The sequence below is a fragment of the Callorhinus ursinus genome, unplaced genomic scaffold (assembly GCF_003265705.2).
Source record: "Callorhinus ursinus isolate GAN/ISIS: 27379988/994484 unplaced genomic scaffold, GSC_fseal_2.0 scaffold9, whole genome shotgun sequence".
Classification (NCBI taxonomy): domain Eukaryota; kingdom Metazoa; phylum Chordata; class Mammalia; order Carnivora; family Otariidae; genus Callorhinus; species Callorhinus ursinus.
In genome coordinates, this window is record NW_027397071.1 from 9,267,965 (window position 1) to 9,290,790 (window position 22,826).

Sequence of the window (22,826 nt, forward strand, 5' to 3'; positions counted from 1 at the left end):
AAAAGAAAGAAAGAAAGAAAGAAAGAAAAAAAGAAAGAAAGAAAGAAAGAAAGAAAGAAAGAAAGAAAGAAAGGAGGGAGGGAGGAAGGAAGGAAAGAAAAAAGAAAAGAAGGAAAAGAAGGAAGGAAGAGAAAGAAAGAAGGAAGAGTCCTGGGTCGGCTGTGGGAGGTTTCCCATGCCTTGTCCCTGGGCAGCAGGCAGCAGAGCAGTGCCTTTCCTCCAGATCAGTCCTGTGGGGATGCTCGGGTGTTCCTCCTGGCTTTGTAATGTCTTGGATTTCTCCAAGGTTCTATAAACTACCTAATTTCCTCTAATAAATTCCTTTCTGCTTAAATCAGCCAGAGTGGGATCTGTTGTCCCAGATTGGTATCGGAAGAGATTCCAAGCAAGAAACACTCAAGGAAATGAGAATCTGGGACTAGTTTTCTGAATGAGTTGCATTTCCAGACAGCGGAGTGCTGGTTAACATCAGAAGATGGGGCTTCGGTGGGGGGCTGGGGGCACGTTGTCCTGCAACGGCTGCCGCCACCACCTGAGGTCTCCACAGGAAGGTGCCCGTGGGATGCAAGGCTTTGGCAACTGAGCAGCTGCTGAAGCGAAACTTCCTCTGTCCCAATTCACTGGATTGTTCTGAAGCAGATCTTATAAGACATTTCAGAAGCATTTCAGTGTGCTTCTCAGAAAGGTGACTTTGGAAAGTGTTAACCACAATGCTATTCTCCCACATGGAAAAAATACATAACACAATTCCTTAATACCATCAAATATCCAGTCGATGTCCCAATGTCCCCATTGTCTTGTCCTTTTTTTTTTTAACAGTTTGCTCAAAACAAGATCCAAATAACTGGCCTTTGCAATTAGTTCCTACGTCTTAAGTTTCTTTTAATCTATGGATTTCTCTCCCTCTTTGTCTTTTTCCCCTCCCTGTTGAAGAAACTGGGTGGTTCGTTTCACAGACTTTCCCACAGACCAACCCCCTTGATTGTTGGGAAGTTAAAATCTACATTCCCAAGAGTCTTTCATCTAAGGTGTCATCACCACCTAGCTTCTCCCAAGCAGATGCCCCCCCATGCGCCTTGGAGGCGGCAGTGAGCCAGGAGAGAGGCGACCTTCACGGTGGTGCTGTGGGTGTCTGAGTCCCCTGGGGCACTTGTGGTGGGGACTCTGGGCTCTTGTCCCCGTAACCTGAGGGACCAAGTAGCCGGTGGGGTGGCAGTCTCTGTGTCCCTCCTGGCTGCAGCTCCTGGTCCTCCCAGGGACCCTGTAAGCCATCCCCCTCCCTGTCATAAATCCCTTTAGGTGCAAACTGGCTAGAGAACCTTCTGCTGACTACAGAGGGTGAGGGATGAATAAGAATAAGCCTTAGTTCTGAACGGCACTTTAGAGTCGACAAAACACTTTCACAGGGGCGCCTGGGGGGCTCACTTGGTTGAGCATCTGACTCTTGGTTTTGGTTCAGGTTGTGATTTCGGGGTCGTGGGATCGAGCCTCACATCGGGCTCCACGCTGCAGGGAGTCTGCTTGAGATTCTCCTTCTCCCTCTCCCTCTGCTCCTCCCTGCTCTCTCTCTCTCAAAAAAAAACACAAAAACAAAAACCATGTTCACATATATCATGTCATGGGTGCTCTTACCTCCCCCGCAAGGAGGGGCATTCTTAACCCCCACTGAACAGAGGAGCGCACTGAGGCGCAGACCAAGCGACCAACCCAAACTCCCACAGCTAGAGAGTATCTCAAGACTCAGCCCCAAGTCTTCAGATTCCCGGTTCTCTATTGTCTCTCACCATTCATCCTGCCTCCCTCGCCTCACGGGCTGCCATAGTCCCAGCCCAGATGAGGGATGGTCTGGGGTGAAGACGGCCTCAGGAAATAAAGCAACACAGAACGATGTAGAGTCTGGAGAAAGACTCCTCACTTTGCTTAAGATCAACATGCATTCTCCCCAAATGTCTCTGCCCCGTGATGTCCGCTCTGGGGCTGCTTAGACAGGGTCCTGGGGTCTGAGCACCCCATGCTTTTCTCCTTCCGCCGGACGGACTGTGCTGGAGAAAGGGGGTGGCAACAGGGCAGGAAAGGCCAGACACCCGGGCTACCGCAACTCTGTCACCAAAGCCCCTCCAGAGTCCCTGTTCCAGCCTGTGTGTGGAAAGGGGTGCACTTGGTGCTGGTCGCGGCAATGAAGTGGAAGGGGCTCAAGGGGACCCTGGGAGCACTGAGGCTCTCTCCAATGCATTATCGGTCAAGTTTAAGTAGTCTGTATGAGAAGAGGAGCCAGTGGGGGGCTCCAAGGGCCTCTCCCCTGCCGTCTCCGATGGACAGCAGCTTTGATCCCAGGGTCTGAGCTCATAAATAACGGCCCGGTGCGGGTGCCCGGGGGCTTCTCCAAGGGCGGCTGGCTGACAAGGCCAACTCCACAGGGCCTCCGTGGACAGGCCTGGCCCCACTGCTGTGGGCTGTGATGGGTTTACGGCCAGGCGGCCAACAGTAGTTACCTCAGATTTATCACCCTTCTACCAGGGCAGAGGGAGCCGCTAAAGGCTGCCAAGGAGCCCTTAAATCACTCTGATGCGAAATGCTGTCGGAGACGGCAGAGGGCGGGTGGGTAGGAGCCGTCCCCGGGGGCTTGGTCGTCCTGCTGGCTCCTTGGGTTACAGTCCTTCCGGAGGGGATTGGGGGCCAAGAAGCCACCCAGGGAGGAGCCAGAAAGGCCCGCAGGAAATGAGCCAAGAGAATGACGGTGCCCAGAGCCGTGCAAGTGCAGGGACCCAGCACCCAGACTGCTAGCCGCTGTGACTGGAAGAAGCCGCTTCCCCGCCATGGCTGAGCCTGCACGTGCGCCTGCCACAGCAGTCCCACCTCCCTGGCCGCATGGCCATCTGCAAGCAAAGCTGTCTGGGGCAACCCCGTGTGAGTGCAGGCATCTGTGCCCTCTCTCGGGGCGTGTTTGTCCAGGGCTCTAGATCAGCAAACAGGTGCATGCGTGCAATGAGGCCATTTGCCATTGCACTTGAGCACGGGGCTGGGTAGATGTGCCCGTGAATTAGTGAATTAGTACTGCAGATGTGGGCAGGTGGGGTGCAGGGTCAGGACATATTCAAAGATGGTAGGTTCCGGGTCCCTGTCCACGCCTGCACACTGGGTGAGTCTGGGTAAACATACCGGAGAAAGAAGACACGGGGAAGGGGCGCCTGGGTGGCTCAGTCAGTTAAGCACCTATCATCTCGGGTCATGAGCCCAGGGTCTTGGGATCGAGCCTCGCATCAGGCTCCCTGCTCAGCAGTGAGTCTGTTTCTCCCTCTCCCTCTGCCCCTCCGCCTGCTTGTGTTTGCTCTCTCCTCTCATTCTCTCTCTGTCAAATAAATAAATAAAAATCTTAAAAAAAAAAAAAAAGACGGGGAAGACAAGGAGAGGAGCTGGTGGTGGTGGCATTCAGTAAGACAACTAGGGATGACTGAATGGGATGAGAAGGAAAGGAAGGTGGGCAGAAAATGGGTGCAGAGACATAAGGAACAGAGAGAGAGAGAGAGCACACTAAAAGAAAGTGCCCAGATGTCCACGCAATGCAGTCGACTAGGCCCCAAATGTAGTCAAAGAGAATAGGAAAGGGTAGGGGAGAGGTATAGGAAGAAACCCAGAAGGGACAGGGAGAGGAGGAAGGTGCCCCAAGCGGGGAGGAGTGGGGTGAGGCAGCCGGCGGGAACGCCATCGGCTCCCAAGGAACCCCACACCTGGCCTTGCAGCTGTTCTCACCTCAGCTGGCTGCTGGAGCAGCCCCTGGCTCAGCAGCATGACCTCCCCCAGGGCAGCCTGCCCTCTGGCCATTCCCCTGCCACAGGCTGGCAGCCACCCACACCCAGCTCAGAGCACACGGAGAGCCGTCCATGCTGGGGCAGGGAGCTGAAAGGCAAGCAGAGAAGGGAAGGGGGTCTCTGTTCTCCAACATACACGGGCTGATGCACACGTAGGTACAGGTACCCCTGCAAAGCCCAGTACCCAAACGTGTGCCCCTACATGTCCAGCTCCATGTCCCTGTGTGTCCTTTGAACACCCCTGTCCGGGCTACATGAGGCATCACTTGGACACAGCAAAGTTAGTCCACGCCACCTCTTCCAGCAGCCCTAGCAGTTCCTGGACTTGGCTCGGCAAAGTCTTCCTTTTCGGTCCTTGAATTTGCTGCGTGGGATCTTTTGGCTGGGCTGCCTGGGTGGGGCCGAGCCTGCTGGGCTCCAGCAGCCTAAGCTCCAGCAGGTCTGGACCCTAAACTGCAAGTGGCACAGAGCCTCCAGCTCCCTCTGCAAACCTGGCTCTGCCCCTGTAGAGGCCACCTTACGGGTCTGAGGTATAGGGGCTGTCTCTGTTTATAGTTGTGCACCTTGGGTGTGTCTGTGTGGCTCTGGGTGTCATGAGGCACCTAGCAAGATCAGAAGCTGGGTGTGCTAAACCAAGGGACAGTTCTCCAGGTGTGACATGAAGAAAAGTCCCTCACATCTCCTTCGACTGCCCTCCTTTCCTATCCTTCGCCAGCCCATATGCTCCCTCCTCCTTGGAGTCTCCCTGAGGCTGGGCTGAGGCAACCACAGCTCCTGGGCTGAAACTAAGCCTTTAGTGGATTTATTATCAATGATTTCATTCATATAGCAAACCTATACAACACAACATCCACTGTGGGGGACAGGCTACTTGGTGGCCCTCCACGATCTCTATCTCCCCGTGTCCGTGCCTTTGTGAGATCTCTTTCCCAAGAATGTGGGCGGGACCCGTGACTTGCTTCTAATCAAATCAGGCATCAGGGTCTCTGTAGCCCCTGGAACATTGTTAAGTCCCCCTCTTTCTCCAACATCTACAAGAATTTCCATCCTGAAAGACCATTCCCTGCCCCATCATTTAGGACTTGGGGTAACAGCGATGTCCCCCAGCTACCAACACATCACCGCAGCTCAAGCATGGGCCCTGGCAGGACCGGAGGGGCTTCTCCAGCTCCCTCTGCTGTACCGTGCAGCACAGGATGCAAGGGGGCGCGCTTCCTCCTGCCTTCTCAGAAAGGCGGGACCCTTCCTCTATCAGCCTAAATCACTAGCAGAATGCCTGGCACATAGTAGGGCCACCATCTACCACCAGTGGGTGTTTATTGATCGAAGAATAAAGGACTGATAAAATAACACAGGAACAAGGATGCTGTGCCTGTTTCCAGCAGAAAGACCATTTTGCTGGGAGCCAGGGGACTGACTGAGAGTGTTGGCCTGCAGGTGATGCGTGAAGGAACCAGGAGAAGCCAGATTTCTCTGTGGATAGAAACACAAAGCTGGCTGTCCGGAGATGCTTCCTACCTGAGCAAAGTGGGTACCCTTGGGGACCTGTGTGTCCTATCATGGTGGGAGAGAGACGCTGTGGGGACTGAAGCGGCAGAGCTACATGCCCAAGGCTGCAGTTGAGAAAGAGCACCTTCCACGTAACCACCATCCCTCACCGGGTGAAAGCAGAGAGGGGAACAGGGAGCCTTCAGCTGGTTCGCCAGTACAGGTCTAAATTTGAAATAAGGTGACATTGGGTCCAGGGAAGGATCTCCATGGCAGGCAGCCCGAGAGCTGGGGAAAGGGTTCTCACCTATTTCTGGAGTGTCTGCCCTCCCCTCGCCCTCCCCCACCTCCTAACGCAGCACCTGCTGCGCCCTGATACCTGTAAGTTCTTCCACCAAAGGACAAAACCTACCAGCGCACACTGAAGAACCTGGCATTGAGTGAAACATCCCAGGGAGAGGTAATAAAGGGAAGCAAGTTCTCCTGAAGTTCCGAGGGACAGTGCCCGTGCATCCTTACCTGTGCTTAGCTCTGGTGGGCAGAGGCGGGGAGCTTGGGAAGGGTGGAGTCAGCCACTGGGGGCAACCAAGGCGTGGAAGGGCAGAACACCTTTCCTTCCGCTCCCTTGGGACTGGAGTCACCCACCCTGCAGTGCTGGGGACAGAAGCAGTGGAGGTGGTGCCCTCAACCAGCCCCGACACCCCACTAACTAGAGAGAAGACAAGGGCTTCCCCGTCCTTCATGCCAGTTTCTCTCAGCAAAAGGAATAAAACGGCTCACTTATTTTTATCGCCCACAGATTTCTTGGGAAATGGGCCATTAGTTCCCCTAATGTAAAGATAATAGGCTCGTCCCCCTTGGCAAATGGCACAGCCCCAGCACAAACACACTCCCAGAACCTTCAGGAAGTCTCTTCTGTGGAGGATGGAGGATGGAGGACCCGCCTGGGAGCGGGAGCGGAACCAGAGAGGAACCAAGGAGCAGGCTGGTGGCAGCCACCCCATGCTAAGTCTCCCCTCAGTGCCCCCAGGGAGAGGTCACACGTGACATAGCTCACACCCTCAGAAACCCGACTTCCCTCTCCTCTTGGCCTGTGGGGCAGAGGCTGGGGCATCGGTGGAGGAGATGCTCATTGGCCGAATGAGGGTCTCTCTGCTACAAAGCAGGCTCACGGAGCCAGAGACCTGGTTTTGGGGGGCTCTCCCGGCCATGCCACTGCCCCCTCAGAAGACGTCACTGTGGATTGTGCAGTCTTCATGACTATAACCCTCACAAACATCTGGCGGGGGGAAATAGATGCTGTTAGCATTGCCTGGCTGGTAATCACGGGCTGATGAATACAACGTGAACACTCGGGTTAACTCATGCTCACCCGCCCACGCTCATTTTACATGGGGGGTCCTCCTCTCCCTCCCGCCCTCACACAGGGGCTGAGACAGCGCCTGGCATCATGAGACAATTAACCCTTAGACAACACAGGGTTTAGGGGTACCGACCCCCTCCCCCTACCTGGCCCCACATGGTCAAAAAATCCACATAAAACTTTTGACTCCCCCAAAACTTAACTACTAACAGGCAAATGTTGACCGGAAGCCGTGCTAATAACACAAACAGTCGATTAACCCATATTTTGTATGTTACATATATTATATACCTTATTCGTGCAGTAACGTGGGAGGAAAGAAAATGTTAAGAAAATCCTGAGGAAGAGAAAGTGCATTTACAGTGCTCTACTGTATTTATCGAAAAATGTCCACCTAGAAGTGGACCCACACAGGCAGACCCATGTGGTTCAAGGCTGAACTGATGAGTGATGTCCCTCTAACAGGGGAAGTCACAAGCATGAGACAGGCAGAGTAAGTTAGCCAAAGTCACACAACAAGCCCATGGCTGAACTAGGACTCGAATCAGCAGCAGGGCCCCCAGGCCAAGGACAGAAGGCTTCCAGGGAAGCGGGCCCTGCATGTACCTTTCAGGACCTCGCCCTTCATCCCCCCTCCGTCTCCATGACAGGACAGGGTGACTGTAGTAACAGCACCTCAGGGACTTGGGAGGACAGGCTCTTAGGGAGCTCCCTGCCCCCTCACACACAGGGTGCGGGTTCCTCAGCCCTGGGAAGGACCACTCTCTCCACCAGAACAGAGGAAAAGCCTGGCATCCCTGTGGCCTGTGACAGGGAGCCGGGCGCCCTGCGAGGTGGCGGCTTCGCCTGGGCATCTATCTAATCACATGGGCTACACTGTTTTGTCGCTGCCTTACTTGTCACATTTCTGCCCTGTCTCTCCATCCAGGCCACAAGCTCTGTGGGGGCAGGGATGCCGACTGGTACCATTCTTGGTCCCGGGGAGCCTGGGCGGTGCTGGGCAGGGAAGGGGGGCTCAGGGACACCTGCCAATGGACTAGACTTGGAGCAGGGGGTGAGGCAGGGATCTGTCACACAGACCACAGGGTGGAAGTGTGCAAACCACCTTTCCTGCCCCAAGCTTCAGTCTCCGGCTATTTTTGGTCTGTGTGTGTCTCCCTAAGAATCCAGGCCTGAGGCACAGTAGGTGCTCTCCTCCCACCCCTGCCTCTCCGAGCCCCGCCGCTTGAGCTGTGCAAGCACAAGCAGACAGCAGGGACAGCCTCACGCAGAGGTCAAGGGGCAGCTACCCGCCATTCCTCGTCTCTTGGCTGTCAGACATCTCGAGGGTAGGTGGCATGGCCCAGGGACAGACAGAAATGAACTCATATTATCTGTCTCACTGTCCCAAAGGAGGAAGAGGGTCTGTCTAAAGCCACAGAGACTCTGGGCAGAAGGTTTGCTGACAGCCTGGGAGGTTGCCCAGGAGGGGCTGTCCAGCCCAGGTGGGGGTGTCCAGCCCAGGGGGGTGAAGCTGCCTTTGACTACCCCTTTTGGACCAACCGCGAGGTGACCAAAACCCCTTCAAGGATGGTAATGGGGTGCAATCGCACTATGTTTCAGAGGGGATACCAGAGGCCCAAGAGAGGACAGACGGGTCCACAATCCTTCCGGCTGCTCTGAAGTTTCAAAAAGGGGTAAGGATGCACCTGCCCCCACAGGAGCGAGTGGGGAGTCACCAGGGGCCAGAGAAGGATGAAGCCAGGCGAAGTTGAGCATGCAAACTCAAAGTAGGATAGGCCAGTTTACTGATCAGCCTTCCCCTCCTCCTCTTCCTCCTCTTCCCCCTCTTCCTCGTCTCGGGGCTCCGAGGTCTCAGCCTCAGGCCCCTCCGCCCCCGTGGGCTCCACTAAGGGCACCTCTATCAGGAGGTCCTGCACCAGCTGCTCCAGGGCCCCCAGGCTTATCCTCTGCAGGCGCTCCTGGTGCTCCTGCCTCAGCAGCTGCAGCACTGCCTTGGTGTCGTGGGGCGCAAAGTGTTTGGCTAGGACCAGGCCCAGACGGTGCCACAACGGCTGGGGCTGGCCGGCCTCCGCAGCCTCTGTCTTCGCCAAGGGCCGCATGATGACATTGATGGAGGCATTGGGCCCGATGCAGTAGTCGGAGAGACACTTGTCATCAGCCAGACGCTGGCCTCGGAAGAGCAGGTACTGCTGCTCCTCGGGCACCTGCAGTCGCTCTGACACCAGCTTCTTCAGCATGGCCACACTCTCTCGCCCTGACACCTTCAGGCTGCATCTCCGGCCCAGGAGCAGCTTGACTGTGAGAATCATCGGGCCAAGAAGAGAATCAGGAGGGATCCATGCTTCGCCGCTGCCCTGAGGGTTAAGGGCCAGTGCAGGAGAAGGTGGCTTCTCCCTATCCCTGGAGGGCGGTGGTCCCAGGAAGCCAGGGGCCAGCCCCCTATGGGCAGCCATTGGCTAATGCTCTGTGATGTCACAATGCTGCGGGAGCGCTAATTTTGAGAGCCGGACTCTAGGGAAATCAGAGGGACATTTTGGGCACAGGACATCCTTCCTCCATAAAGGGAGAAAGGAGAGTAGGTTAAGGAGCAGGAGGGTCCAAAAGGAGAGGGTAGCAGAAGGAAAAACGTCCTCGTTGACTCATTCAACACATACGTATTGGGTGCCTTCTTTGCCAGGACCTGTCCCCAAGGAGAGATGGGATCACGGTGGATACTTTCTGCCCTCATGAAGCTTTCAATCTAGTGGCTAACATTTATTTATCAAGTGTTTTCTTTCTGGCAAGCACTTGACACGCTCTCTCGGATTGGGGTTCCCAGAAGCAGACCCGGGGACAGGGATTCCGGGGCACCTGCTGAGTTGGGGGGGTGACCCCGGGAAGCGGCAGTAGGAGGTGAGGAGGTAAGACAAGGCAGCGAGGGAAGCCAAACTGCAGAAATGAGCAGGTGGCCCTCGTGAGTAACCAGGGAGGCTGCAATCCTGCCGCATGCCCCAGAAGGTAGGTTCGTAGTAGACCCCTGAGTTGTACCACCTGAGGAGCAAAGACACTAGATCTGTGTGCTTGGGCTCCCGCCCTTGGCTAGTGGGGGTGCTAACCTCTTGGCTGCGTGGCCTGCACAGGTGCAGAGCACGCTTCTGTGACCAGAGAAAACCGGTGGGCAGAGATTTGCAGGCGTTGGCAAGTGGGAGGCCTCAGGTGTTGGGGAGCGGGAGTGCAGAGAGGATGGAGCGGGTTCCCCGGCCGTGTCTGCTGCCCGGGCCCTGCCCTGCCGACTCCTCACCACCTCAGAGGCACTACTGCAATGTTCTCCGTTTGCAGAGGACAGACCATGGAGCTCGGCTCACCCACACGGCGAGCAGCAGCAGAGGCGTGTCTTCACTGTTAGCGCGTGTGGCCTCCTGAACCATCTGCTCAGGGTGTCCGGGGCGCTGGGCACTCGGAGACACCCGGGGCTCCGCAGCGAATAGGGAACACGCGTGGGGCCTCTGCCTCTGCCCGTCAGCTCCTTCTGCTGGGTTCAGTTTTCTGTCCCACTTGTTAAAGGTCTCCTGGGTCAAGCCCTTTCTATATGCTGGCACATTTAAGCCTGCGAGGCTTAATGTATCATGATGCATTTTAGAAATGAGCGAGTGTGAAGAAAGCCTGGCTGACTTCCCCACCGGTAGGGGGGTTTCACCCAGGAGCCCCTCGCGGCTCCCCAACTCTCCCCCGTCTCCGTGCTCCACGGCTATGCTCGGCTCCCTTCTCCTGTCTCCTCCCTCCAGCCTGGGCGACACTTGAACGCTGGTTCAAAACCACCTCCTCCAGGCTGCCAACACCCTTGGACTTTTCAGACCTTGCCCTGGCACAGCACCCAGCCCGGATCCCCTGCCCAGGGTCACTCCAACCACCACCCCTCTCTTCAGGCCCTGGTAGCCTCCGGCCAGGTTCTCACGGCATCGACCCAAATTCTAGTCCATAGGGAAACCAAGCCCACCGGTCAGGAAGCCCCTGACATCTTGCCCTTTCCCACCAACCAGAGTGCTGCCCCAGTCCCCTCCTCCTCCCCCCCCTTACCAAACGAGCCTTCTCTCATTATTTCGATTCTTCTTCAGAAATGTCTCCAAAATCCACCCTTTGTCTGCATCTCCGCTGACCCCAAGCCAACCCAGGCTCTCACCCTCCTCCAGCCTGTGGCTCAGGATTCATAGCTGATCTCTGTCCAGTCCCACCCCCTTGGGTCCATTCACACCGCAGCCAAGGGAGTCTTCCTAAATAAAAGTGAGGCCAAGTCCCTCCTCTGCATTAACACCACCCAGTTTAATCCTTTTAGCCTTTGGAACCAAAATCAGCCTCCTTAGCCCGGCACCCAAGGGCACCATGGCCCTGCCCCGCTTGCCTCCCGAACCTCGTTGCTTCCCCACACTGCATCCTCCACGCCAGCCAACCTCCGGCCATTCCCTCTACTTCCTTGTCCCATGTGAAGTCTTCGAGGCTGGTTAAAAACCACCTCCTCCGTGAAGCTTTCTCTGCTTTCCCCAGGCTGGGGAGGGGCAGTCCCACCCTCCCTCTGTGCATCTGTTAATGCGCTGGAGCACGCACCTAGCATATGTCTTTGTCTCCCTCACCGACCATCAACCATTGGAGGGAGGGAGTCTTACCAGTCCTTGAAACCCCTACCGCCAACACAGAGCCCAGTACGGAGAAGGCTTCAAATACACGTCTGTTGAATGAAGATAAAATTTAAACCTGCTGAGCTAGGCAGGAGGATGCAGGATCCAGTATGACAAGCTGTGGAAAGATAAAAACCTGCCTGCAGCCTCTCCCTTGCCCCTCCCTCTTCCCCTAGAGAGATGAAAAGCCAAAATTACACAAAAAATAAATCAGAAAAGTGATTCTAATCTTTACCAAAGGATCTTCTATCGTATTCTTTAAATAGTCAACTCCCTTGGTGCATTTGAAATAAGAGAGAATTTGCAAATGTGCATATAGCGTGTGGGGTCCCCGTGGACTCCACGATGTCAGGGCGTCTGCTCAGAGAGAGCAGCACGTGGATGAGGCTTCTCCCTGGACAACTGGAAGTTCCCAGCCTCCGGAGGGGAGGACTCTGTGGTGGATAAACCATGGGATGGACGGTATTCGGGACATACCATGTGAGATGCGCAGAGCAGAGGTAATCCAAGAAGGCTTCCTGGAGGGGGCCAAGTTTGAGTTGTCTTCGGCAGGATACAAAGGAAGGTGAGATGGCCTGCAATCTCTCTCCTGGCTCTGGGTCCTTCTGAAGAAAGTGGCAGGAAGCAGAGTTCCGAGCATGGAGGGAAGTAAGAACAAGCCATCCACCTCTAGGCTCTCCTCCTCAGACCATCTACCCAGTGGGGTGCTGCCCAGGACACTGGCAGGGCTGGGGAAGGGCCTGGCTTCTAGAAGCATGTGAGAGCCCCATCTCAGGCTCCATCTCGCCAAGGCTACTTGGTGCCCCTGTGACAGGGGTTTTGAGGGCCACAGCTGCTGATCATGCTTTTCAAACCTGGCTCCCTGGTCTAGAGAGCCCCATGTTCCTAACAGGCCATGAGGACAGAAGCGGCAGAATTGGGGGTGTCCCAGGAAACTGAGAAAGATGATCGCCACTTGACCCCTGCCCCTGTGCCTGGAGCTCCCATTGCCTTCCCCACGGGGGACGATGGGGGCACCTTGCTGGGCCTTCAAATCGTATTTGGAACCTGGAAAGTTCGTAATTTTTCCCATACAATCGCTTGTCTTCATTACACAGTGAGCATGAGAAAATGTAATCGTGTCTTCAGAGCATGCAATCAGACGACGATTGCCATAATTGGGGGGAAGGTTAGCGGGAAACGACTGGGTTCTGTGACGAGCAGAAGGAATGAACACGGGCTGAGAGAACACCAGACGGCGGTGGGCTTGGGTCCCCTCTCGCAAACCACAACACATGTGATTGTGTCACCAGAAAACAAGTGCAATGTCTGTGTTGGGGGCGGGGTCTGGGGACAGGCCTGTGAATGCCAAGGTACCCGCAGGGCCCTGGCAACGCTCCTAAGCAAACTGACGACATCGGTCCGCTGAGGCCGTGAACTCCCTAAGCTAATCGCCACGTGTCCGGCTGCCAGCCTGGGGCATGCCTGAAGCAAGCGACCTCCTTGAACTTCATTTGCCTGCTCTGTCTCATGGGGGTCTGAGCCCTGCTCAGCCGCCTGGGCAGGTCATGCCCCCAGGCCCCAGCACAGCGCCTGATCCATGAAAGCATTCAGTACCTGCATTGATATAAACTAATCAACGTAAACATGAGCTCTGTCACCCCCAGCTGTCAGGGAAGGCCCCATCATGCCCAGAAACAGGCCCAAACGGGATCCCCGGGCGCGCGCCCCCGGAGGGAGCTTTCACTGCGCACACAGGTAGGCGGGCCGTGCATGGCCCGCCCAGGGGAAGAAGGCCCAAGATGCTCCTGGACAGCTGGGGGTGGCTCTGGGCTGTGGGGAGAGCACAACCCCTTCTTGGGGTTGCACAAGAGGCTCATCGAAAAGATAGGCATGGGGCACCTGGGTGGCTCAGTCGTTAAGCGGCTGCCTTCGGCTCAGGTCATGATCCCAGGGTCCTGGGACCGAGCCTCGCATGGGGCTCCCTGCTCAGCGGGAAGCCTGCTTCTCCCTCTCCCACTCCCCCTGCCACTGGCAGAGGGGCTGAGAGCCTGGAGTTGTGATGGTTCTGGGCCCCCCTGTGGCCTCCAGCCCCCCGCCACCCCCACCACACCGCAGCGGCTGCTGGGCACCAGTGAGGCCCACACTCCGCAGGACGCTCTCCAAGACCTTGGAAGAGAGAGTGCTGACTACCAGACAGGGCAAAGGGGGAAAACTGGCAGGTGTCCTCAGGCCCACCGCTGTGCTGCTGGGGACCCCACTCAGCCCATGCCACCTCCTGTAGCTGTCACCAGGGCCCCTTGCCCCTTCCAGGAGGGGTCTCTCAGGCGGCTCTGTGCTCAGGCAGGCCTAGCCCAGGACAGAAGAGGCAGCTCTTCAGGTGGCCCCTACCCCCGGCCGCCTTCTGCGGTGTCTGGCACATAGTAGGTGCTTGGTAGCTACGTGAGGCCCATTGCCCACGCCTCATCCACTGGCTGGCACTGGCCGTCTCAGCAGCTGCACGAAAGTGGGTCTGCGGCTGTTCCAGGGGGGAACTCCAAGGTCCCCCTGGCAGGTCTTAGGGAGCTGAGGCTGAGGCATGTGGGCCAGGCTGGGCAGGACCAAGGGAGCCAGAGCGGAAGGAAGGCAGCAGATAGCTCTGGGCCGCCGGAACCATCCTAGCCCTGCGCTCACTGACTGTGGGCCGCCCAGCCTCTCTCTGGGCCTTGGGCCTCGCCCCAGACCACGTTCTGCCCTGAGCTGCTGTCCTGGAGCCGTCCAGAAGTCAGACACTGGCCGAGGGCGGCTGGGAAGCCGAGCCCCGCCCCTTACAGGACAGCCTCCCACCTGGAAGACCCTGTGGGGGTGCGGCACGCTGTGACCACTAGATGTCACTGGCGGCCTCCCAGGCCGGCTCCAGCAGCCGCGCCGCAAGTGGGCCTGGGGCCTCTGCCCCTTGGGGCCTCTAGGCACGCAGGGCTGGATCTGGGGCCAGAGCCTGGCCTCCCTCGCACTGCCTGTCGCCCCTGCCCACGCCTGCAGCACCCGCGGTAGTGCCCACCCTGAGGCCGGAGAGCGGGATAGTAAGACAGGCCCCCGTGGGGGACACACACACACACACACACAGACCCACCATTTCGGCCCTGTGCCTGGACTTTACCATGGAGGGGAGGAACTCTGGACCCCAGCCAGCCTGGCCAGAGAGGCTTTGCTCTCAGGGAGGGACTTTGGGTTCGGCTGAGGGAGGAGCTGGAGCTACCCCAGGGACGAGGGCAGGACGGGCACCCTGGCTGAGGGCCTAGCACGCAAGACCGTGGGGAGGAGCGTGGGGTTCAGTGTGATGGAGTGCCGTGGCCCGCAGGGGGGGCGGCGGTGACCCGGGGCAGGGACAAAGCAAGCGGCGGCCAGTCACCTTCACAGAAGTGCTCTTTCCAGGGGCCGAAAGTTCTCTAGGTTAAACGTAACACATGCTAAGTCCCTGCAGGGCACACGGGAGTCCCAAAGGAGCAGTCCACAGCCACTACTCACGCTCTTAGTCACACACACACATGCGCGCGGCGCACAGGCACGCGCGCGCTCTGCCGACCTAAGCTGGGATCAGCGGAGGAGCTCCTTTCCCACACTCTGAGCTCTGCCAGCGCTGGAGAAATGCCAGGACCCCAACCAGCGCTCCACTGCCTAGTGAGCTCCTGCCTCCCTCAGCACCTTCGCTGTGAGGGGGACACTGCCCATGGTGTGGCTGGTGGCCCATCATCTCAGCTGGGGGAAGCCTCAACCATGATCCATCCACACAGGGCGTCCCCCGCCACCGCCCCCCCCCCGCGTCTGCACCCCCGGCTGTGTGATTGCAGCTGATAAAAAATAGTTTGCATCAGCCCGTAGCTGTGGTACTGTGACGTTCATTTAAACATACTACATGTACTCTGGACTTGAGTGTAACATACGTAAACCCTCCTGGACTGGGATTCCGCCAGATGACTCCTCAGACAAAGGGCCATCAGCAAGCACTGGGAGCGGTGGGGGGGCGGGGAGGCTCCACTCTACGGGGGCTGGGGCTGGTTATTCACACCCGTACCCAGCCTTACACGCCACACTAAACATGTGCGAGGCATGGTATGTGCGCTAGACCGTGGGGAGTGATTTCTGCAAACTTACCAGGAACAAAAGCGAGTACTTGGACTGGGCTCGGACCTGGCAGGTAGGGCACTGAGGGGCAGGTCCGGAGGGGGAGAAGCCGTTCTCATCAGTCCTAGAAAAGGGGGAAAGCTCTGGGGAGAGAGCTCAGGCAGAGCCCGATTTGCCATCAGTGTCCTTCAGGACAGGACAGGGGGGTCAACTATGAAAAGCCTTCTCCTAGGCCAGCTTCAGAAAGTCCTCCAGGAGGCTGTGGGCGGCATGTGCTCAAGGAGTGTCAGAGTTCTAGGGGAGGGATCTGTGGGGCCAGGGAGGAGACTGCCTTCCTCACCTGGGGCCCGGGAGTGCGGAGAGCCGAAGGCCCTGGTGGCTGAGGCAGGGGCTGATGCTCCAGGCCAGGCAGAGGGCATCATGGGGTAGATTCTGATACATCAGGGGGGGTGCCTGGTAACAAATCATGTGTCCCCCAGCCCCTGAGTACTATTTCTCCTTATAAAGTGCTTCCGAAAAAAAAAAAAAAATCTATGATCTTGTCTTGGTTGCAACAATAAGAAAAAAAAGATGTATTCACAAATCTAGGCTGGATTAAGGGGAGAAACAAGGAGTTCCTGGGTCCGGTGGAAGGGTAGCAGCTACAGAGACCCGTCTGAGGGCCAGATGGGTCCTAGAGGGCCTGGCATTTGTGGGTACCACCACCCCTCCCCCTCACTGAACAGCTTTGATGAATGCTCCCTTCCTCCAGGGGTGACTGTTCCTTTGAAGATCCGTGTCATCAATCAGAGTGGGGGGAACCCACCACCATGCAGTCCAGATCAAACATGATGCATTAGAAGCGAGGACAGAGGAGGTGCCCACAGAGTCCTGCCCTGAATGCCTCCGGATCTTGCTGCTCTTGCAAGTCCGCAGCCGGCTCTGGATGGAGAAGCCCGCCGCTACTCTAAAGATGCAGCCACACTGATCCTGCCGACCCAAAAGGGCTCCTTGTTGCTCCTGGAGAGGTGCCAAGACTGGCCCTTCAAGAGCGCAGCTTGTGCCCTCCTTTTGACCTGGTTGTTGGCCTAAGGGTGCTAAGGCCATATGTGGATGAGATTCTTGCCCACCGGCCCCTTCTCTCAGTTGAACTAAAGGCAAGTTCTTGCCAAGGGGGATAGCATGTAATCTGCTGTCTGACCTTTGCCCCCAAAGGACACTGGGACGGAAGTGGAGGTCCAGAGGGGAAAGAGGGAAGAAAGCTGGGAACAGACCAGGTGAGGTTGGACTTGGGGGAACCGAGCTACCTGGGAGGCAGGTCCCCACCAGAAGAAGAGGGACCGAATCATAACTGAACAAGGCAGCTAGTGCACTTGGATTCGATTCGGGCTTCATTTACCCTAAGGAGGCCCAACTGGCAGGTGGGGCATTGGGCTGCACAGATTGCTGATGGCTTTAGTGGTTGCCAGCCTGCTCTACAGCCGGGGGCACCAACCATAAGCAGCCAGTCATTGGAAAAGGCTGGAGCCAAAAGCAAGAGGGAGAGAATTCTCTTCCAGCCAGGAGCTGATTGAACGTTCCTGGGAGCAGCATGGGGTATATCAACCAAAAGAAAAGCTCAGGCCCAATCAGAGGCTGCCCTCCCCTCCCAAGGCCTCCTTCAGCTGAGTCGTTCTGGTGTTAAAACCCAAGCAACAAACTGCTGGACCGAGAGCCTGAAATCCCAGAGGGTGGTCCTCCCCGGGTCACCAACGTGGGCTCAAGAGCTTCTGTCCTGTGGCGTCCCTCAGCTGTAAGAATATCACGCTGGACTGACTACCTTTGTCCATTAAGCCCACCGCCTAACAGACATTCCTGGGACTCCTGGACAAGTCAACTCACGCTCTCACCCACAGGGACCTGATTCAGAGTTGAGTGGGAAGGGACAGGGCTCATGGTCAGGCAGGAAGTACCCAGCGGTGGGGGGGACCAGATCCAAGGGTGGCAGGGGCTGGCAAGAGTGGTCTGTGTGCTCTTTGTCTTGGAGAGAACTCAAGACGTCCAGGGAAGTCATGGGCCAGTTGTCAGCCTGCGCCCCTCCCTTGGCCTCTCCAAAACACTGGCCCTAGTGCTGCCCTTAACATACCTGTGTCTCCCCACCCAGAGTCCTGCCCGTCAGGTTCAGAAACTGCTGGCTTGAGACCATCTCTGGCACTGGTGATTGGCCTGGACGCTAGGTGCCCTAAAGACCCCTGGGGGGCAGTGGGCAGGCGGCCAGGTCATGGGCCATGCTGGATGGAGGCTGAGAGGTGCTCCAGCTGCAGACACCGGCTTCGTGGCAGGATGGCAGCTGCCCATCTGTCGGAAATGGCATGTCTGCGGCAATGGCCCTAGGGGCAGGAAGCGGGGCACGTGAGTGACAGTGGGCTCCCTGCCTGCCAGCCAGCTCTGAGCCCAGAAGGGAAGAGGATGCCTCCAGCCTGGACAGCTTTGGGGAAATGGAAAAGAGGGACGTGACTATGGGTTCTGACTCAGCTTGGGTGCTGGGTGTTGGGTCTTCAGCCCGGGGACCCTCGAGTCCCTTGGCTGGGTGGGCAAAAGTGGAAGTCGCGACCAGGCTGGTTTCTTTGCCAGCCAGGAACCGGTAGCCCAAGAATGGGGTCCGGTGGGAATCCTGCGGCTCTTGTCCCCAAGCTGCTTCAGGGGTCACCAAGCGGTTGATGCAGGAATCCCCCAAGCTGTGCGAAACCACAGTGCGTGCTCTCACGCTCCCTGCCTCACCCGCTTCCCCCACGGCCACCTCCCTGCAGAGACGCGGCTGGGGACAAGGGTGAAAGGGGTATTTGAATGCGGAAGGATTTCAGATCACATTTAGGGAGAAATTTCTGAAACGAGGCTCCGAGGCTGCCTCCTGCAAATTTTGAGCAACAAGGAAAACGAGCCTGGTTTCACCGAATCAAGTTAGACTCAGAGTTCGCCAGAAGGGAGGGGATGGGCCACATGACTTTGACAAGCAGACGACCTTGACAAGCCCTCGCTGGGAACTCGGGCAGGGGTGGGGCGGGGGGGTGGGAGCGCGGGGAGGGGGTTCTGGACAGAAAGAACCCCTGACCTCTTGTCCACCAGGCCTCACGTGAATGCAATGGGAAATGGCCACCTGGAATGGGATCCTGTTTTGACCAGCAGAACAGGTGACCACTGGTCCTGCCGTGGCCTAGCCTGGGACCCCTGGGTTGTAGAATCACAGACTGTCAGAGGGAAAGGGGACCTGAAAAAGCAAGCCCCGCCACCCCCATCAAGAAACTGGGGCCCAGAGAGGTAACTTGCTGACATCAGCCCTCTTTCCCAGGGGTTTCTGTACCCAGGTCCCCTGGGGAGAATGCCCTTCCAGGAGAGGAGTTGGCACCAAGCCCAAGGAAGTGAGGCAGGGCAGCCTGGGAAGCTATGTGTGGGGAGTGCTCCCCAAGGCCCCAGCCAAGTTTCTGGGCCCCAGATGAGGAGTGAATCGCTGGTTCCCCCTGGAGGGGAGTAGTCAGTCACCCCATATAAGTTTATTTTTATACATGTCTGATCTATTTCACATCCGCTCAGATATTTTGACACATATACAGGAAATGTAACTCTCCCCCATATGGCAGTGTTTGGTTGGCCAGACCTGGGGAAACTCAATAGGGTCACAGAGGAGCAGAGGGGGAGAATGCCAGAGGCCTGAGGCCGTGATGGGCATTTCGGGCCAGCAGGCAGGGGACAGGGGTCATGGTTGGGTCGATCCAGGAATCCCCCTGCCTGGGTACAGAGCCCCAGGGCCCACACCTAGGAAGCCACGTGCGCCCAGGGTGCAGCTCTCCCAGAGGGATGGGCTAAGGGTGAAGCCGTCCAGCAGAGGACAACTCGAGTGAGCAGCCCAGGCCATGGGGCTTTTGGACAGAGACAAGTCTGGCCGGAGAGGCAGAGACTGAGGTACCGTGGGCATCAGCAAAGGGGCAGATCAGCGTGCGGGCATCCTGGCAGGAGGAGAGCCCGAGATCTATAGCTCACGTGAAACAAAAGGCAGTACCCAGCTGGACCGTCCCCAAGTCACCAAACAGAACCACAGGCCTCACTTTTCCTCATATGCAAATTGGGGTTGATACTACCCAGCTGAGAGCCTGGGAGGATGAAAAGAAAGAACGCTGGCCCTGTTCCTCCAGAAGGTCTGATAAAGGAGAACAGCGCCACAGAATCTCTCCAAGAGTACAGCAGGGAGGGGTACTGGTGTCTCCTATGCAGGGGGGGCGACGTAGGAAGGTCGATGTGCGCTAATCCCCCCGGCATGATGCCTGGCTGCAGCGGTGGCCGGTGAACTTGGTTCTTCAGTTCTATTCAACAGGCGCCGAGCTCAGAGCCTAGAGAGAAGGAGAACCCATCAGGTCTTTAAATGACGCTGACAGGCCCTGCAGGAGTGTAAACAGGAGGCTGGGGAAGAGCCAGGAGGGGCTCCTTCCTCCCCCCAACGGATCAGGGAAGCTCCTTCTCAGCTCTCCCAGATAGAAAAGTAGACTCACGCAGCCCATCATTCCAAGAGGGACAATGGGCCTGAACAGCACACTGATTTTGTGGAGCTTTTCAGGGGTTTGTTTTGTTGGTTTTTTGTTGTTGTGTTTTTTTTTTTTAAGTTTAAATTCACGGTCATTGCATTCCTGTAAGGTGTGCCATGGAGGCAGGCTGATGGATGGGCAGCCCTAACTCACGGAGTCAAGATAGGGGCAGGCGCCCTGCTCTCTCCCTGTGATCCCTCAGTGTTGGTGTCAGACACGGGGCATGGGCAAGACTGGCGGTGAAACAATCTCTCCTAAATGAAGCCGTTTGGATCATTCTAGTCCTTAGAAACTGCATAGGTAGCCTGGCCTCTGCCTCCGTCCCCAGGGCCTCCTTCCCCCTGGCCCTGGACCCTGCTGGCCTGGAATATGTCACTGCCTTGGTCAGCCCCTTGCCCAGGGGGGGCTGGCTCAGGATAGAAAAGAACCAAGGAGGAGCCTCACAGTCCCTGCTTGGTAAATGGAGTGTGACAGCCAAGAAGTTGCTAAGCACTCCCCTTCCTCTATTCTCCTCTGGGACCCAAAGAATGGGAGCTCTGAAAAACCCGAAGCCTGGGGAGTGTCAGAGGGTGGAGGCTGCACTTGGCCTCACCTCACCCCATTCCCCCACCCACCTCCCTGTAAATCCTGGCAACACAACAGGAAGGCCCTTTAACTAGCACATAAAAGTGCTTTGGGCTTTCAAAGCCCCCCACTCTGGTGTTTACGGGGAGCCTGAGACATTTATGGGCCATTTCCAGTCTCCTTCCCGCTGACCTACTGAAGCATCTTGGTTTCTAGCTGTGGTGTGGGGAACTGTCACCGCCCAGGTAAGGGACTGTGAGGCCAGGAAGGAGCATGGGACACCCCCGTCCCCGGGAGGTGCCAGCTGGCCTCTATGGGTCAGGCAGTCTGCTGGGATCCCCCTCGGATTCGCCCCTTTGTCCTTCAGACAGGGCACAAAATGAGGACTCACCAAGTTGTTATTTACCAACTGACTGGTTGGCGGTTATAGTAACTGTAGGTCAGTCTCGGAAGGGGCCCAGCAAACACCCCGGAAGGGTCATGAGGGCCCCATCCCAAGAGGTATTCAGCCCATTCTGGAGGTGGCTAGGCAGGTGAGCTGTCTTAGGCTAGGATTCCAACAATGGATCTTTAAGATCTTGTTTAGCCCTGCAAGACTGCAAAGCCATAGACTTCTAAGGATCTGGGGGGAAAGAATTATTAAGCATCTCTCCCATGCAGAGCCAGGACTTCCCCAGGCCAGTAGACCTGGGAAGAGCCCAGGAGAGGCTTTCCCCAGCTGGGTCTCTGATCCTAGCAGGTCCAGAGACCGCCTGGCTCTAAGTGCCCAGTGGGGTGGCGGGGAGCTCCCAGCCTGGGAGCTGACAGAAGCCCGGTGGTGGGGTGGCAGGGAAGGATCTCTGCCTGCTCCTAGCTTCTCCCGCCTGGAGACCTGGGCCAGGGCGTCATCCTAGCCCTAGAGGCTCCCAGGGCAGATTCGGAAGCCCCGCCCTGGGCTCTGCGGGTCGTCCCCTCTCCCCAGCCCCTTCCCACCCTTCCCCACTGGCCCTCCTTTCCTGACCTCTTCTATCTCTTTGTCTGCTACATTTTGGGGGGACGCTTTTGCTCTCCCCCTTATTCTTCCCCTTTCATATTCCTTAGACTCACTCTTGTTCTCGGAACCATTCCATTTGGTTTTTACTATTTCTTCCTCCCTTTTGCCTTTTCTCCCTATTTGATCTAGCCATCTCTGCACCCGCTCTTAGACAAGATTGTCTCTGAAGGTCTCGTGCGACCATGAACTCACATGATTTTAATTATATTCCAATGAATATATGTGCTACACATATACGTGCCAGGCTCTTCCCGGTTGATTACTACACTGGAACCTCACGACCTTTCTCTGAGGCTGAGTTTCTTCCCATTTTACAGGTGCAGACCTGAGGCTCAGCCTGATTTGCTTAGAGTCACAGAGCTCTTAGATGACAGACCTAGGATGACCTCCAGCTGCCTCCAATCCCAGAATGGTAATCAAGATCTCCCACAGTAGCACTCTATAGTATAACATATATTATGACCTATAACATAGCACATTCCAGATATGGACAGTGTATTTAGTGCGGTGTACAGGACCATGCCAGATACTGTTCTTAGCGCTTGTTGTTCTTTTGTTTTGTTTTGTTTTGTTTTATTCTTAAAGATTTTATTTATTTATTTGTCAGAGAGAAAGAGAGAGCGAGCACAAGCAGGGGGAGAGGGAGAGGGAGAAGCAGGCTCCCCGCCGAGCAGGGAGCCCGATGCGGGACTCGATCCCAGGACCCTGGGATCATGACCTGAGCCGAAGGCAGACGCTTAACCGACTGAGCCCCGCAGGCGTCCCAGTGTTTGTTGTTCTAACCACACACAGCTTCACAGCAATCCTATGAGGTGGGTGTACTACCCCCATTTTACAGATGACAAAACTGAGGTGCAGAGAGATTAAATAACTTGCCTACAGACACACAACTAGTAAGTGGCCGACCAAGATCCAACCCCAGGCATTCGCCTGCAGCCTCTGCCTGCACTGTCCCTGGGCTCCCGGTCTCCCCCCAACCCCAAGCTCTACAGCAGGTGGTCCCCCTCCTTCCCCCAAACTCTACGGCAGGTGGTCCCATCATCAGGAAATTCAGGGTGGTGGAGGCATGGTCTCTGATTCAGACAGTCACAGAGTTTTCAGAGGCCTATGGGCCTTGCCTACGAGAGGAGAAAGAGTCCACAGCATGTGTCTGGGTCTGTATGTCCTCTGGAACTCCAAGGCCAAGTGTTGAGGAGGGATGTCAGAGGAAGGGGTCAGCTGAGACAAGCAGATCCTGTCTTCCTTCCAGACTAGAGAGAATAAAGGCCTCTATTTGGAGCCCCTGCACACACACTG

General features: G+C 56.6%; 1 protein-coding gene across 1 annotated transcript; it reads right to left on the reverse strand.

Annotated features, from left to right (window-relative positions):
- Window positions 1-8,395: 8,395 nt before the first annotated feature.
- On the reverse strand, window positions 8,396-9,095 carry UBL4B (ubiquitin like 4B). Its single transcript, XM_025872619.2, has one exon. It carries the CDS (start codon window positions 8,970-8,972, stop codon window positions 8,445-8,447), a length of 528 nt encoding a protein of 175 aa, XP_025728404.1. The 5' UTR covers window positions 8,973-9,095; the 3' UTR covers window positions 8,396-8,444.
- Between the last annotated feature and the right edge of the window lie 13,731 nt (window positions 9,096-22,826).

Coding starts and splice junctions, on each gene's coding strand:
- UBL4B (XM_025872619.2), bottom strand. CDS start 8,972: ATGATTCTCACAGTCAAGCTGCTCCTGGGCCGGAGATGCAGCCTGAAG.